The sequence below is a fragment of the Heteronotia binoei genome, chromosome 2, assembly GCF_032191835.1.
Source record: "Heteronotia binoei isolate CCM8104 ecotype False Entrance Well chromosome 2, APGP_CSIRO_Hbin_v1, whole genome shotgun sequence".
NCBI classification, from domain to species: domain Eukaryota; kingdom Metazoa; phylum Chordata; class Lepidosauria; order Squamata; family Gekkonidae; genus Heteronotia; species Heteronotia binoei.
Window position 1 is genome coordinate 59,428,812 of NC_083224.1, and position 16,777 is coordinate 59,445,588.

Below are 16,777 nucleotides of genomic sequence, written 5' to 3' on the forward strand. Positions count from 1 at the left end.
AGAAAATGGATGCTTGGGGGGTGGACTCTATAGCTTTGTACCCCTTTGAGGTCTCAATCCTCTCCAGGCTACATTTCCAAATTTCCAGGAGTTTCCCAACCTGGCTATCCCTCCCCTAGGGTTGTCAGCTCCTACCTGGCTGCCAGCGGGGGGACTTCCCTATGGTGCCATAGAGTTTTGTACCAAAATGCAAGAGTATCCCCACGTGACATGCCCAGCATGATTACGTTATGATGCTATTGTGCTGGGCGCTGTTGGAGCACAGCCTTACCCCGAAGATTGGGGAGAATCCCCACCCCCAGTGGGAGCTTGGGAACCCTCCCCTCCTTGGTAGCTGGGGCGACCTGGCAAACGTATGTGGGCAGGAACAGGAAGAAAGGAAGTTGTACTCACTGTGGCTTCAGACAAAGAAAGAACTAGACTTATTAAACAGCGCTTGTGTTTGAAGCTATGCTGCCTTATTATTTGGATCCCTAGCATTAAGAACACAATACTACACGAGGCCAATGTAGAATAACTGTGACAGCAACCATAGTAGACTGCTTCCAAGGGCTGTGAGAACTTTTGCCAGCTTGCACCCAAAAAGGATTCAGTGCAGGCCACCTTCGTATGTAACACTGGTCAGAGAGCTTTTTACAGTTCCTTCATTCACTCTGGATCTTATGGCTTAGAACTGAGTACATGCTGGGAGGATGTCTATATGTCTGCACATGGGCAAGAATGGCAAGAGTGGGTCTGCTAGACATTGTACCCTTGCCTATTTCTGGAAGAATACATGGGTAGGGCTTTAGTCTACAGGCACACTTTATATGCGTGCACATATGTTTATATGCAACACATGCATACGTGCAGAGGAACTATGATCAAGCCCTTCCATTCACTTGCTCCCCTCATCTCTTTCCCTCTAATGATGTAAGACATTCCAGATAGTAAAGACTAGTCATATCTCAATAGCACACGGAGAGATATCATTTTGTTCATCCTGTGGGATGATGAAGTAAAGAGAGGGACATGCAAGAGACTGCCAATAGATAGCCAGATGTAGGGAACTGCAAAGACTGGATAGGCTGCCAGGGCAGGGAAAGAAAAGAATTGGGAAGAAGTTAAAGGCAAACAGACCAGGTGACTAAAATTGAAAGGTACATCCCTAGGCTCAGATAGGACAAGTCAAACAGATTTACTCACATGTCCATTCTGTGATGGTGGAAGAGGAGGCTTCAGTTTGGCCTTTCACTGTGACAACCTGTACAGCAAATTGGCTGCCTGCTGGCAAACCTGTCCAGTTGTAATCCTGAGTACCTGGATCCACAACCTGAACTCTCTCCATACCTGGAGGCATCAGGTAATATAATATGAGCCGGTAGTGGTCCTTGCACCCAGGGGCCTCTGACCATGCTGTGTACAGCATGGAAGAGCTGCCAGTGTTCCTCAGTGTCAGGTTCACAGGTGCTGCAGGAGCTGCAGAAAAAAGACAGCTGGGTTCAGCACAATGATGCCAACACAGCAAGTACATCTCCAGAAAAGCCTGTCCAGCCATTAGCATCAGTACTGATCCATGAGACTACAAAATGGCTTGGATGTTCCTCACAACTTCTCCAATGGCTTGGATGATCCTAACAGATAAATCTTCTGCCATACAAGATGCAACAATCCAGGTTTGCAGTTACCTGTGCAGCTTGTGCTGTTCCGGGAAGCTGAGTTGTATGGTCCAGCAAGTGACCATACTGCAATGAGGTAGCAAGTTCCTGGTGTTAACCCCACAAGGGTGATATTAGTGCTTGTTTTTTCCACAGGAATGTAGCTTCTGGTAGCTGTAGGGCCTTCTTCAGAGACAGATACCATATAGCTGTCCCTTTGCCCAGCAGGGGCCTTCCATTGCACAGACAATGTTGAGGAGCTACGGCTGGTCACCACCAGAGAGAGAGGCATCAAGGGCACTAGAAAGAGAAAAAGGGGTTTCAGGGAAGGGAGAAATTGTGGCTCAGTGGCAGAGCAACTGCTTGGCATGCCAAAGGTTCTCAGTTCAATCCTCAGAAGGCAAACAGACCACTACTTAGACCCTGAAGAGCCACTAGACTGGCTCAGTGTAAGGCAGCTTCATGGTAATAATAGATGAGGTGAGAGTGGAAGGCACATTAGGGGGAAGAGATCGTATATTGTTAGAATTCTCTCTTTTATGGGCTACTAAGAGTGTTTTTAGTCAAACGTGTGTCAGATTTTAGTAGAGTTGATTATAGTAAACTTATAGAAATAATGGGAAGGATTCAATGGGGAAGAGTGTTGGAAGGGAAAGAGGCAAGTGAAGGGTGAGTTCTTTTTAAATGTGAGTTGTTGCGGGCTCAAGCTATAGCTGTTCCAACAAGATAGAAACATGGTAGGAGATCCAAGAGCCTAGTGTGGATGAACAGAGAGCTCTAAGGTGAGCAATGTTCCATCTAAGCTGAGTTAGTGTAAGCTAGCTCACAATTTTTTTGCCTCCAGCTCACACATTTTTGTCTCAGCTCAGGAGAAATGGCCCCAGAGCAAACTAATTTATGCAGTAGTTCACAACTTTAATGCCCGTAGCTCACAACTTTAATACCAGTAGCTTATAAAGTAAAATTTTTGCTCACAAGACTTCACAGCTTAGAGGGAACATTGAAGGTGAGTTGATTTTTTTTAAACACTTATGTTTAGAAAAAGGAAGGAAGAGCATATTACCAAGGAACAGTATCAACAAGTTGCTAAACACCATAGGGTAGAATGATAAGGCCAATTCTACACTAGACTTTTAATCTTGTCCCCAAACTGACATTCTGCACTTGAATCATGGAATCATAGAAAGCTCATAATAATAAGGGCTTTTCTTAGTTATGTGAAGAGTAAATGGAAGGAGAGGGGGGTGATAGGTCCACTACTGTGTGAAAATGGAGAAAATGTGACAGAGATGAAGAAAAGGCTGAGAGGCTTAATACTTATTTTGCCTCAGTCTTCTCTCAAAAGGAAAATAGATTCCAACTTTGGGACAGTGGTGGGCAGGATTCGGATCTGTAGGTAGATATAAGTACAGAGGTCATTGAGAAGTATCTGGATGTTTGGGTGGGTATACTTCCCCTGGACCAAATGGTGTCTACCCAAGAATGCTTTAAGAATGCTTAAAGAACTAGATGGGGAACCATTATCCATTATCTTCAAGGCCTCTTGGACAATGGATGGTGTACCAGATGACTGGAGAAGGGTGAGTATTCCTGATTTTTTAAAAGGAGAGGAAGGATGATCTGGGGAACTATGGGCTGGTCATTCAGTTTAACCTCTGTTCCGGAGAAAATTTTGGAGTAAATTTTAAAAGGGATATCTGTAAACATCTAGAAGTTAAGTTGGTGATAAGAACTAGTCAGCATTGATTTGTCCCTAACAGGTCCTGTCAGACTTAGCCTCATATTCTTTTTTGATGGTAGATCATGGGGATATAGTGAATACTATATATTTGCAGGGCTTTTTTGGTAGAAAAAGTCCAGCAGGAACTCACTTGCATATTAGGCCACACCCCCTGATGTCACCATTGTTTCACATAGGGCTTTTTTGTAGAAAAATAATTGCACCCCAAAGAGTGGTAGTTAAAAGGCTCCTTGTCTAATTGTAAAGTAGTATCTAGCAGGGTCCTGCAGGGCTTAGTTTTGGGCCCAGTGCTTTTTCATATTTTTATCAACAATCCAGATGAGACATGAAGGTACTACTCATTAAAGGAAAGGAGATGATTGCTCTTTTAAAGTATTTGAAGGACTGTGATTTAGAGGAGGGTAGGCCTCCATTTCAGTTGGTAGTGGAAGACAGGACTCATAATAAAGGGTTTAAATTATTGGTGGGAACATACTGGTGAGATATTAGGAAACACTAAGTTAATTGTGGAATTAGGTGCCAGGGATGTTGGGGCCGGTGCTCCCTCCCTGGAGGGATTTAAGTGGCGGCTGGATGATTATTTGGCAGGCATGTTTTTATGTCATCCTACATGGGGCAAGGAGATTGGCGGGCTGGTCTTTAGGTTCCTTCCAATTTTTTAATTCTACAATTTAATTGAAGTCTGTGTGTTCAAAGACGGCTATGCATGCCATTGCTACAGCTCTGGGACCATAGTCTCATTGGTTTTTACATTCTATGTGACACACTATTGCCCAAAAGGCAGGGATTAGGCAACAGAGATGAGGGGGGTGAAATTAGCAAAAATTTAAGCATGCTGTCCAAAACAGATCCCAAACAATTTATAGAAATGACTTCTTGTCTGATGTATTTTTATCATAATTTAATCAGTACACAAGTACACAAAATGAGGAAGACAGACATTAAGCTCCTGCTGCTTTTGAGACCTACCACTGCTAGAGATGCCCCAGAGGAACCATGCCAGTGAGTAACAATGAGATTAGCCCTGTTCCAGAGAAAATCTTGGAGCAAATTTTAAAAGGGATACCTGTAAACATCTAGAAGTTAATACAGTTTAAAAGACAGTTTAAAGGGCATGAGGGACAAGACGTGTACTACTCCAATGAGGAAAATTTGCAGTGTACTCTCATGAGGGACAGGCAGAACATGAGAGGAAGGACACAGATTGTCTGGAGGATTATACCTGTGTAGCCAATGGCTGTCTGTGAGGAAACGTAGTGAGGTCCAGCCCTGGAGACAATCTCAACACGGTATCGTGTGCCTGCCACTAGGCCATCTATGGACACCTGGGCAGTACCATGTGGCACTGACAAGTTCCGGATAATGGACAGGGATTCATCTGAGTAGAGCTGTATCCAGTATTCTCGTCCTTGACCTGATTCCATCCAACTCACAATCAACTGCTGGGGTGTCTGGCCACATCTCACACTCACGTTAGCCAGTGATTGGGGATCTGCAGGGGTAACGCAAACAGGGAGCACATTATGGAGGAGCAAGAATGGCTGACACACTAACTGACACTCACAACAACTGTTTTCTCAGAGGCTACTGATGGTAGCTTTGTTTGCCACCAGAAATAGATTGCATGCTTGCATTTAATGCCTTCCAAGAATGGCTATGCCTGCTTGTTAAAATTCTTGAATAAACATGTTCCATTATACAAGATAACAAGAAAGAATAGCACTGTAAAATTTTGATTAAATAATAAGCCTTAAATGCTTTCTCAGTATTAAAAAAGTAAAGGTAGTCCTCTGTGCAAGTACCAGATGTTTCTGACTCTGAAGTGACGTCACATCACGATGTTTTCACAGCAGACTTTATACAGGGTGGTTTGCCATTGCCTTCCCCAGACACGTGCACTTTGCCCATCCCCTCCCCACCCCCAGCAAGCTGGGCATTCGTTTTACTGATCTTGAAAGGATGGAAGGCTATGTCAACCTTGAGCTGGCTATGTGAACCTAGCTTCCACTAGGATCAAACTCAGGTTGTGAGCAGAGCTTGGACTGCAGTATTGCAGCTTACCACTCTGCACCATGGGACTCTTATTTTCTCAGTATTGTATACACCTATTTCAAGATTCCTAACACAAGGCAGCAAAACAGCTGGTAAAACAGCCGTATTTTAACTACCATCCAAATGCATCAAGATAGTGATGCAATAATATGCAATGCCTTCAAAAGGACACTAGAGGGAGATTACATCAAACAGAACAATGATGAGGCAGATAAATTATTTTGAAGGCGTCTTAACTTTCTCTTGAGTTTAATTTCATTTTTATTCCACATTAAGATCATACAGGCCCTCCTCCCTCCAGGCAGTTAATAAAAATGGCAAAACAGTACTTAGAAACAACACAATAAATAACTGCAGCTTACTAGAATAATCACAACAAAGAACATAAAGAATATTTAACTGCGTTCAGCTTTACTCTTGGTCAATCCTGTTGACTGTCTGGCAACTTGAAATATAACTCAGTGCAATGGTGCCAAATTTGATGGCCTTAGGAAATAGGGAGGCTCACTTATGTAAAAGAATATCTTTGCCAGGCAGGAAATGATGGAAAACAGAGTGAGGATGGCAGATTGAACCCATGTGTCAAATGGATGCAAAGAAGGTACATCCCTATAAAACCAGAAGGGACTTACACTTTGCATTGCCCAAATTCAGCCTTAACAAGCTACCAAGATATAGGAGGTGGACAGACCTCAGCAAATGCCAGCAACTTTGGCCAATAGGGTTGTCAGACTCCAAATGGGACCTGGAGATCTCCTGCTTTTACACCTGATCTCCAGCTGGCAGTGATCTGTTCCCCTGGGGGAAATGGCTGCTTTAAAGGGTAGGCTCTGTGGTATTATATTATGCTGGAGCACTTCCCCTACCCAAACCCTGCCCTCTCCAGGATCTACCCCCAAAGTCTCCAGGTATTTTCCAGCACAGACCTGGCAACCCTATATCTGGGTAAGGCCTCACACCATGCAGAAACACTTGAATACTCACATGTCCATGCAGAAATCAATGGTGAGGAGGCCCGATATGGTCCTGCTAATGCTGTCACCTCGAGAAAATATTGGCTGCCAGGGAAAAGCTCTTGGAAGGTGAAATTCTGCATGCTAGGCCCAATTGTGATATTCCTCAATAGTGGGTGCTGCTGGCTGTAGAAGCGTAGAAAGAACTGGTCTCTGTCACCAGAAGGTGGGTTCCAAGAAGCTACAAGACTGGAGATCCACTTGCTACTGCCCAGCCTTACCCCCAAAGGTGCCAGAGGGTCTGAAAGGAAACAGGTTTCTGATTTACTAGTTGATTTAGTAGTTGCTACCATGAAGTGAAGGAGCAGTGGGGAAAGACAGTCTTCTCTCATAATGCAGCACAGAAGGACAGTCTCCTCTCATACTATCCATTCCATACTCTCTCAGCCCCACCTACTGTAGTGTATCAAGAAATGTCATGCGACCAGACAGGGGGGGGCAACTGGGCAGTCCCAGGAGCCCCAGCGCCGGGAGCCAGTTCCCCGCCAATCTCCAGCTGTGGCGGGAAGTTCAACGGGGCAGGATTGGCCCGACCAACCCAGTAGGCTGTACCCGGGATTGTATATAAGCGGGACCCGGCCCGCGTGTCCTCTCTCTAGCAACGTGCTCCCAATAAACCATGTTGCCCTACTCTCGTCTCCGTTTCGAGTACGTTACACTGGCGACGAAGGTGGGATTCTAGCCTCAGCGGCTACGACGGAGATCTGGGCAACAAGCGACCGCCGCCGCCATCATGGCCAACCAAGGAGGAATCACCGGCTACCTCGAGCCCTTCGACCCTACAAATCCAGAGGGATGGGAGTCCTACGCGGAGCGGGTCGAGTTCTACCTCCGGGCCAACAAGATCACTGACGCCGGAGCAAAGAGGGACGTTCTCATGAGCGTCTGCGGGCCTGCCACGTTCGAGATCGCCAAGGGTCTCTCGGCACCCGCCCGTCTGGCGGAGAAATCCTATGACGAGATCATCCGACTCCTCACGGGACACTTCTCACCACAGCCCTCGCGGGTGGCTCGCAGGTTCCTGTTCCACAAACGGGACCAGATCGCGGGCGAGTCCGCCGCGGACTACCTGGCGGCCCTCCGCAAACTCGCCGGGAACTGCAACCTCCCCCAACTGGAGGAAGCCCTGGCGGACAGATTCACGTGGGGCCTCCGCGACGAAAGGCTCCAGCAAAAGCTCTTCGCCAAAGAAGAGCTTACCCTCCAGGCCGCCTTCAGCGAGGCGGTGGCGTGGGAACCAACCGCCCGAACGTTTCCCCGGGCCAAGATGGAAGCCGCCCACCACGAAGAGCTGGACCACGACGGCCCCGAGGAGGAGGAAGCCCATCAGCTACGCCGCCCAGCCGGGCCACCCAACAGAGCGACCCAACGCCCCCGAGCGACCGACCGACCACCAGCGTCGGAGAGAGCCCCGGCCACCAAGTGCGCCAGCTGCGGCGGCCCCCACGAGAGGAGAGACTGCCAGTACCGGACCTGGGACTGCAGGAGCTGCGGGAAGACCGGCCACATCGCCAGGGCTTGCCGAGCCAAGCCCAACCGCAGGAAGCCGACCACGTACCACGAGTCCGCGGAGTCCCACGCGATAGACTCTACGTCCCTACAGGTACTGAACTTGCCCCACGATTCCCCCGATAAAATCAAAGTGACGGTCCTTATCGAGGGGAACCCCTGCCAAATGGAGGTGGACTCAGGGTCCTCCATTTCCCTCATAGCGGAGGAAACCCTAAGAGAACTGTGTCCCCGCCAGCGGCTGCAACTTCGGCCGGCAGACTTCATACTCCGGGACTTCCAGAAGAACCCGGTGCAAATTGCAGGGTGGGCGCGGGTACAAGTCGAGCGGGGGTCCTTCCACGGCCCGCTGGACATCCTGGTGGTAAAGCGCCAGCTGGCTACCCTGCTAGGTCTGGCCTGGTTCAAACCCATGGGAATCCGCGTGGAGGGGGTGGGGCAGACCTTAACGCCCCGTGGGTTCGGGGAGATTTGCAAGGAATTCCCCGAGGTATTCGATGGGTCCCTAGGAAGCTACCGGGGGCCGGCCATCTCCCTGCCCCTAGACCCCACAGTCAGGCCGATTCGGCTCAAGGCCAGGAGGGTCCCGTTCGCCTTGAAACCTAAGATTGAGGCAGAGCTAGACCGCCTCACGGCACAAGGCGTCCTTGAGCCGGTGGACTACGCCACTTGGGAAACCCCCATCATTACCCCCATCAAACCAACCGGGGAGGTGCGGATATGCGCCGATTATAAATGCACCATAAATAAGGCTCTACAGGACAACCCCTATCCGGTGCCGGTAGTGAGCCACGTCCTAGCCGCCCTAGCGGGGGCTAGGATATTCGGGAAGCTAGACCTAGCCCAAGCCTACCAGCAGCTCCCAGTAGACAGCAAGACGGCAGAGGCCCAAACGATCGTGACACACAGAGGGGCCTTCCGCGTAAAGAGGCTGCAGTTTGGGGTGAGCGTCGCTCCGGGGATTTTCCAGAGCATAATGGACTCCCTCCTTAAAGGAATTCCCGGAGTCCAGCCGTTCTTCGATGACGTTTTAGTCGCCGCCCCGGACCCCGAAGAATTTGGCAACCGCCTCCGAGAGGTGCTCCGCCGGTTCCAGACCGCGGGGCTCAAGGTCAAGAGGGAGAAATGTTTGCTGGGGGTTCCACGGGTGGAGTTCCTAGGGTTCGCCGTAGACGCAACTGGAATCCACCCCACGGAAGAAAAGACCCGAGCCATCGTACAAGCCCCGGCCCCCACGAGCAAAGCGGAGCTACAAAGCTTCTTGGGGGTGCTCAACTTTTACCATTCCTTCCTCCCCCACAAGGCTGCCCTCGCGGAGCCCCTTCACCGGCTGCTGGACAAGAATGCCCCTTGGGTTTGGGGCAAACGACAGGCCGCCGCGTTTCAGGCGGTCAAGGACGTCCTGGTGTCCAATGCGGTGCTCCACCATTTTGACGAGGCCCTCCCCGTCATCCTGGCATGCGATGCGTCGCCGTATGGGGTGGGGGCAGTCCTGGGGCATCAGCTGCCAGATGGGAGGGAGGTACTGGTCGCATACTACTCCCGCACGCTCACCCCAGCCGAGCGCAACTACGCGCAGATCGACAAAGAGGCCTTGGCCATCGTAGCGGGGGTCCGCAAGTTCCATGAGTACCTATATGGGAGACGGTTCACAATTGCCACGGACCACAAGCCCCTTTTAGGTCTACTAGCCCCAGACAGACAGACCCCCCAAATACTCTCACAGCGCGTGTTGAGGTGGAACCAATTCCTCAACTCATACACGTACACACTGGTTCATAGGGCCGGCAAGGCTATGGGTCACGCGGATGCGCTCAGCCGCTTGCCGCTCCCGGAGACAGGTCCGGACCCCGCACCCGCACACCACGTCATGATGATAGAGAGCCTCCCGGAGCCGCCACTCCACGCCGCGGAGGTGGCCAAGGCCACTCAGAAACACAAGACACTGGCACGGGTGCTCGACTGGGTGGTGAGGGGGTGGCCAGAGGGAAACATGGGTGAGGAATTCAGGCCTTACAAGGCGAGGAGGGAGGAATTAGCCGCACACAAGGGCTGCATACTATGGGGCAGTAGGGTAGTGATTCCGCCCCCACTCCAAAGGCGTGTTTTAGAATCCCTACACGAGACTCACCCCGGCATAGTGCGAATGAAGGCTCTGGCCAGGAGCTACGTCTGGTGGCCGGGAATGGACGGGGAGATCGAGGGCTGGGTCCGCAGATGCCAGACCTGCCAGGAATCGCGGCCCAAGCCGCCCAGCGCCCCCGTCACTAGGTGGGAGTCCACCCGGAAACCATGGTCGAGACTCCACATCGACTTTGCGGGCCCCTTCCAGGGGCAAACCTTCATCATAATAGTGGACTCCTACACCAAATGGCTGGAGGTCATTCCCGTAGGGTCCCCCTCGTCCACAGCCGCGGTCAGAGCTCTGCGCAGGGTCCTATGCACACACGGCATCCCGGACACCATAGTCTCTGATAACGGGGCCGCCTTCACCTCAGCCGACTTCCAGGCGTTCCTGCAAAGATATCTGATCAGGCACATAAGGTCGGCTCCCTTCCACCCGGCCACCAACGGCCAGGCAGAGCGGATGGTCCGCACAACAAAGGAGGCCCTCGGCCGAATTGTACAGGGGGACTGGGACCACAGGCTGGCCGCGTTCCTCTTCGATAATAGGATCACACCCAACCCGGTCACAGGAGTCAGCCCGGCTGAGCTCCTCATGGGACGCAAACTCATAACCAGGCTGGACCGGCTGCATCCCGACCGAGCTTCAGACACCCGCGGGAGTCCCGAAGTCCGAGACACCGTCCGGGGCTTCTTCGCGGGCGACCCAGTCTACGCCCGAAACTATGCAAGGGGCCCCGATTGGGTGGCGGGGCGGGTACTGAGGGTAACCGGGTCCCGCCACTACGACATATCGACTGAGGGGGGCCAGGTGCTACGGCGGCACATTGACCAGTTGAGGCGCCGCACTCTCCCGGAGGCACCCGCAGACACAGACGAGGCTATATCCCGCGAGGAGCCAAACGGAGACCGCCTAGAAGACGCGATCCCAACATCCGGGATGCGGGCGCCAGAGGTACCGGGGCCGACCGAGCCCGAGGGATCCGCAGAACCGAACGGGCTGCCCCCGTCCACTCCAGGACCCCCCGAAGCACCATCCCCGGCGGCCGCGCCGCCTCCACCCGAAACCCCCAGACGGTCCACCCGGGAGCGCCGGCCCCCCGCATATTTACAGGACTTTGTACATTAACCAGGGGGGGAGGGGTGTAGTGTATCAAGAAATGTCATGCGACCAGACGGGGGGGGGGCAACTGGGCAGTCCCAGGAGCCCCAGCGCCGGGAGCCAGTTCCCCGCCAATCTCCAGCTGTGGCGGGAAGTTCAACGGGGCAGGATTGGCCCGACCAACCCAGTAGGCTGTACCCGGGATTGTATATAAGCGGGACCCGGCCCGCGTGTCCTCTCTCTAGCAACGTGCTCCCAATAAACCATGTTGCCCTACTCTCGTCTCCGTTTCGAGTACGTTACACCTACCTCACAGGGTGTCTGTTGTGGGGAGAGGAAAAGAAAGGAGATTGTAAGCTGCTCTGAGACTCCAGGTGAAGGGCCGCGTATGAATCCAGTCTCTTCCTCCTCTTCTTCTTCTTCCTCCTCCCTCTCACACTTTGCTCTCTGTTAGGGTTGCCAAGTCCAATTCAAGAAATATCTGGGGACTTTGGGGGTGGAGCCAGCAGACTTTGGGGGTGGAGCCAGGAGCAAGGTTGAGACAAGCACAACTGAACTCCAAAGAGATTCTGGCCATCACATTTAAAGGGACAGCACACCTTTGAAATGCCTTCCTTCCATAGGAAATCGTGAAGGATAAGGGCACCTTCTTTGGGGGCTTATAGAATTGGACCCCCTGGTCCAATATTTATGAAACTTGGAGGATACTTTGGGGAAAGGCACTAGATGCTAAACTGAAAACCTGGTGTCTCTACCTCAAAAAACAGCTCCCCCGGAGCCCCAGATACCCGTGGATCAATTCTCCATTATTTTCTATGGGAATAAATCTCCATAGGGAATAGTGAAGTGCCCAGCAGACATTTCCCTCCCCTCCCCCTGCTTTCTGATGACCCTGAAGTGGGGAGGGCCTCCAAACTGGGGGATCCCCTGTCCCCACCTGGGGATTGGCAACCCTACTCTCTGTGCCCCTGCCTTCAGAGGCAAGATGGGGCATTTTCTGTGGTAGCAGCTTGCATTTGGAACCCCTTCCCTCTTGTGTGCCCACTTGACTTTATTTTTACAGACCAGAACACATTTTTTACCCAGGCTGTTCAGTCTTATTAGATTTGTAATAGTTTGCTTCTGCTTTATGGATAGTTTTATGCTTCATGTGTCCAGTGGCTTGTTTGTAAAATTATGAGGATTTTGACCTTAATCCACCTTAAACAGGGCTCTTAAGAGGCGGCTTTAAAATATCCTAAAGAAATAATCTACAGCAAATGTTTCTTAGACAGACAGCTGTCACCCCCTCCATTCAAAAAAGAACACTGACTTTGAGTTATTAGGAAATGAATGTAATAGCTGCTATCTATAATCTACTCAGAGTTAGTTAACATGTTCAAGAAACCTAATAAACTGGAATAAGATTAACAGTCCATAACAACAGCAAATCTGGATGCTTCCCTGGAATAATTCCCCTCAGCTTCCAAATTAATATTGCTTTATTTTCTCTGCTGTGTCCAGTCTTATAATGGCCCAGGTCAATTGTGTTACAGGCACAAGCACTGGGGGAAAATGCATAGCATGCACAAGCACTGGGGGGGTGGAGTTAAAGGGAATTGTTTCCACATCATTAAGGCATGAATAACTGTGGCAAAATCATCCTTTTCCAGGAAAGGTCACAGCTAGTGAGGAGGAGGAGAGGAGACTGGATTTATACCCTGCCTTTCACTCAGAGTGGCTTACAGTCTCCTTTCCCTTCCCCTCCCCAAAACAGACACCCGGTGAGGTAGGTGGGACTGAGGGAGCTCTTGAGAGAATTGCTCTTGAGACAACAGCTGTGGTGAGAACTTGTTGCTTACCCAGAGTCACACCAGCAGCTGCATGTGGAGGAGTAGGGAATCAAACCCTGTTCTCCCAGATTGGACTCCATGCTTCTAACCACTGCACCAAACTGGCTGGTGAAAGGCACCTCAAGCTCCAGATGCCAAGTACGCATCCATAAACTGTATGATCTAGCCGCGCAGGTGGTGGAAACTGCCATCAAGTCACAGCTGACTTCAGTTTTCAAGGCAAAAGACAAACAGGGTTGGTTTGCCATTGCCTACCTTTGCAGTAGCAGCCCGGGACATCTTTGGTGATCTCCCATCCAAGTTCTAACCAGGGCCGACTGTTTGGCTTCCAGGATCTGAGATCAGGTTAGCAACACTCCCAAACAGCAATCCCAATCTTTGATGGCAAGAGCAAGCCCCTCCAGTATCAGCTGGATTTTGAACTTGTGTTAAAGTTCCAAAGCAGACTCAACTCCCACTAAAGCACTATTTCCTTGTTTTCCTCTCTTCCAGTGCCTCTCCCAACAGGGCTGGCTTGCCCACTAGGCAAACTAGGCAGTTGCCTAGGGCGCTGGGAGGGGGAGTGACAAATGCCTAGTTTGCCTGCCTCTTCCCCCCCACACTGCCGCCAGCCCTCTCCCTTCCCTTGCACTCCGCCCGCCCCCTCACCCCCCCCCTCCGCTCGGCGTGATCAGAGGAGTGCGCCGAGGCTGGGCCCTACTAGCTTTGATGCAGCTGGCATCTGATCCTTCTTTGAAGAGCAGTCTGGAGGAGGCTTTGCTTCCCCTCACTTCCGGTTCTGGGAAGAAGGGGGGAGAAGCCTCCAGTGCACTCTTCAAAGAAGGATTAGATGCCAGCTGCATTGAAGCCAGTAGGAACCAGCCTTGGTGCAGCGCACTCTGACCGGGGGGGGGGATGGAAGGAGGGAGGGTGGTGGCGGCGAGCAGGGAGCCTGCTTGGGGTGCCACATGCCCTAGTGCCGGCACTGCCTCCCACTTTCAAACATAGCTCTTGTGTGTCCACAGCAAACTTTTCACTTGTTTCATGGTGTGTGTTGCTTTGATAGTGACTCTTTTCTGTGTGTGTGTGTGTGTGTGTGTGTACAGGTATAAACTCCAAATGCAATCCAGGTGCAAAACTTGCCCTTGGAACACTCTAGGTTAGGTTAGGTTAGGTTAGGTTTATTCAATTTATATCCCACCTTCTCCGCCAAAGCAGGCTCAAGGTACTTCTCTTGAGAGCAGCATACTTACATGTCCAGTCACTGGCAGTTTGAGCAGGAGACTGGAACGGGCCAGCCACTCCTATCATCTTCAGGGTATACTGACGTCCAGGGACCAGCCCTTCAAATATGGTGTTTGTCTTGCCCTTTCCTATGGTCACATTTTGGATCTCCAGCTGGGATTTGGTTTCCAAGAGGGTTCCTATGTAATGTCCTTTGCCCCTAGAAGGGTTTTGCCAAAAGGCATGCAGTGACCTTGTGCTGTGACCTTCATTGCTGAGACTCAGGTGGTTTGGAGGCAAAGGATCTGAAAGGAGAAAGTCAGAGCTTGCTTTAGGCTTTTTCCCCTCCACCCTAGCCAAATAACAAAACCACCCTGCAAACCAGCGATGGATTGTGGCTGTCCTGACTCTGAAATGCATCCCCTTACTGATGTCAAATTTCTCTCTCTGGCACATATGAACCAATGCTCCATTCCATAAGCAGCACTAGCAAGCTTTTCCTTTCCCCTTTTCTACTAAAACTACAGCCCTCTTTTACACTTCTTCAGTCCTGCTATATGCTTCTGCTTCTCTGTAATTCTTGTCACATTTTACTTCTCCCTATTCATTCCCTGCATGGCAGAACATTAGACCCCCTTTCTTTTCTCCATCCATGGTTATGCTTGAACAGCAGTTGCATCCAGAAAATAAAGGGCTTTCATTAACAGAAGCAGAATTACTGGCCCGGGCAGCTCAATCATGGAAGGCAGGGTTTCCAGACCCAGCTTGGCAACCAGTGGGAGGCTCAGGGGAGGACATGAGGAGACAGCTGTTGGTGACAGTGTGGCATCATTTCTGGGAAAGCTCCAGAAGTGTCATCACCAGAAATTCTTGGTAAAACCATACAGTTTTTAGCAATTCCTAGGACATCTGTCATCACTTCTGGGTTTTCCCTGAAAGTAGCATCACACTATTCAAGATTATGCATGGGATAGAGAAGGTAGAGAAAGAAGTACTTTTCTCCCTTTCTCACAATACAAGAACTCGTGGGCATTCAATGAAATTGCTGAGCAGTCGGGTTAGAACTGATAAAAGAAAGTACTTCTTCACCCAAAGGCTGATTAACATGTGGAATTCACTGCCACAGGTGGCGGCTACAAGCATAGACAGCTTCAAAAGGGGATTGGATAAGCATATGGAACAGAGGTCCATCAGTGGCTATTAGCCACAGTTTATCGTTGGAACTCTCTGTCTGGAACAGTGATGCTCTGTATTCTTGTGCTTGGGGGGGGGCCACAGTGGAAGGACTTTTAGCCCCACTGGTGGACCTCTAGATGGCGCTTGGGTTTTTTGGCCACTGTGTGACACAGAGTGTTGGACTGGATGGGCCACTGGCCTGATCCAACATGGCTTCTCTTATGTTTTCTAATAGACCCAACAGCCATTTTTTATATTTTTCTCCCACTGTGGCTATGAGTTTTGGTGGAAAACAGGAACTGAGGGCAAAGGCAATTGTAGGGACACGTAACTTTTATAGGGCTGTGGAGGCTGCTGCAAGCCCATAGCCAGAAATGGCCCATTCAAGTCATTGCACAAAACAAATTAAAACAAAAAAATCTTTCATGAACCATGGGATCATGATGGTGGGGGTCTGCATTACAAGTTGTTTTTTTCTGAAATGCCCGCTTTGCAAATTGGTAGGATTTGCCCTGAAGTAGACAATTCAAAGACAAGCAGTATAATTTAAATCCAACAGAACCCAGACTGATCTTTTGCTTCCAGCACCTGCACAGCTGTATTCTATACAAGTCAGAGAAGCAAATCAGTGCCTTGATAGCCAGTCAAAACTCCCCAGTGGCTTCATGCAGCCGGGGCGACTGACTCTAAACTAAGTGCAAAGCCTACCAGAAGGAGCAGAACCACTTGTGCTTTTTTTGGCAATCACTAGCTGTTTTTAGTGTCAAAGTATTAATGACCATATATTGCACTTCCTTTGATACTCACAGGTCCAGTTCATGAGGCGGAGTGGCAGGGAAATGTAGGGCCCAGCGACAGTGCTGATCTCCCATGCATAGTAAGTGCCTGGGTTTAACTGCTCATAACGCAAACTGGAATTGCCCTTTGACAGTGAATTGTTTTGCACCAGCGTGGATGGTTCTGTGGTGTACAGTGCTGCCACATAGCCAGTTCCAGCCTCCTCTTGCCACCGAGCATGAAGCATGTGGGCACTGCCCTGGTTCGACAAGCTGCCACCTGATGGAGCTATGGGATCTGGAAAGGGAAAAGAGAAATACAACATTATGTACAGGGCTTCTCACAGAAAAACCTGAGTTGATCCCACATGTGGAGTGCTTCTTTTGAGGCACAAGCAATGAAAAAGAAAAGACTCTTCCACAAGGCCACTAGTAGCATTTTTCTGCAGCGTTCAGATCACGAGGTAACATAAGTATCAGAATGTTCCCCTGCTCAGGTCCAGTTCTCACACTAGAGTAAGTGCCATCCAATTCCAATAGCATAATAAAACTCCAGTTATTTGTGTTGATCCAAAATCTCTCACACACTAAGATGGAGAGGAGTCCCTCTCC

The 16,777-nt window shown here is 50.2% G+C and overlaps 1 protein-coding gene across 3 annotated transcripts in view; it reads right to left on the reverse strand.

Moving 5' to 3' along the window:
• LOC132566267 (receptor-type tyrosine-protein phosphatase V-like) overlaps window positions 1–16,777 on the reverse strand; it is a 72,460-nt gene that overhangs the window by 39,725 nt on the left and 15,958 nt on the right. For all 3 annotated transcript variants that reach the window (XM_060231116.1, XM_060231118.1, XM_060231117.1), the window contains 6 exons: window positions 16,197–16,463; window positions 14,243–14,518; window positions 6,415–6,684; window positions 4,601–4,870; window positions 1,668–1,937; window positions 1,186–1,458 (listed from right to left, as the gene is read on the reverse strand). In XM_060231116.1, coding sequence (XP_060087099.1) covers window positions 1,186–1,458; window positions 1,668–1,937; window positions 4,601–4,870; window positions 6,415–6,684; window positions 14,243–14,518; window positions 16,197–16,463 — 1,626 coding nt within the window. The remainder of the gene's footprint in view (window positions 1–1,185; window positions 1,459–1,667; window positions 1,938–4,600; window positions 4,871–6,414; window positions 6,685–14,242; window positions 14,519–16,196; window positions 16,464–16,777) is intronic.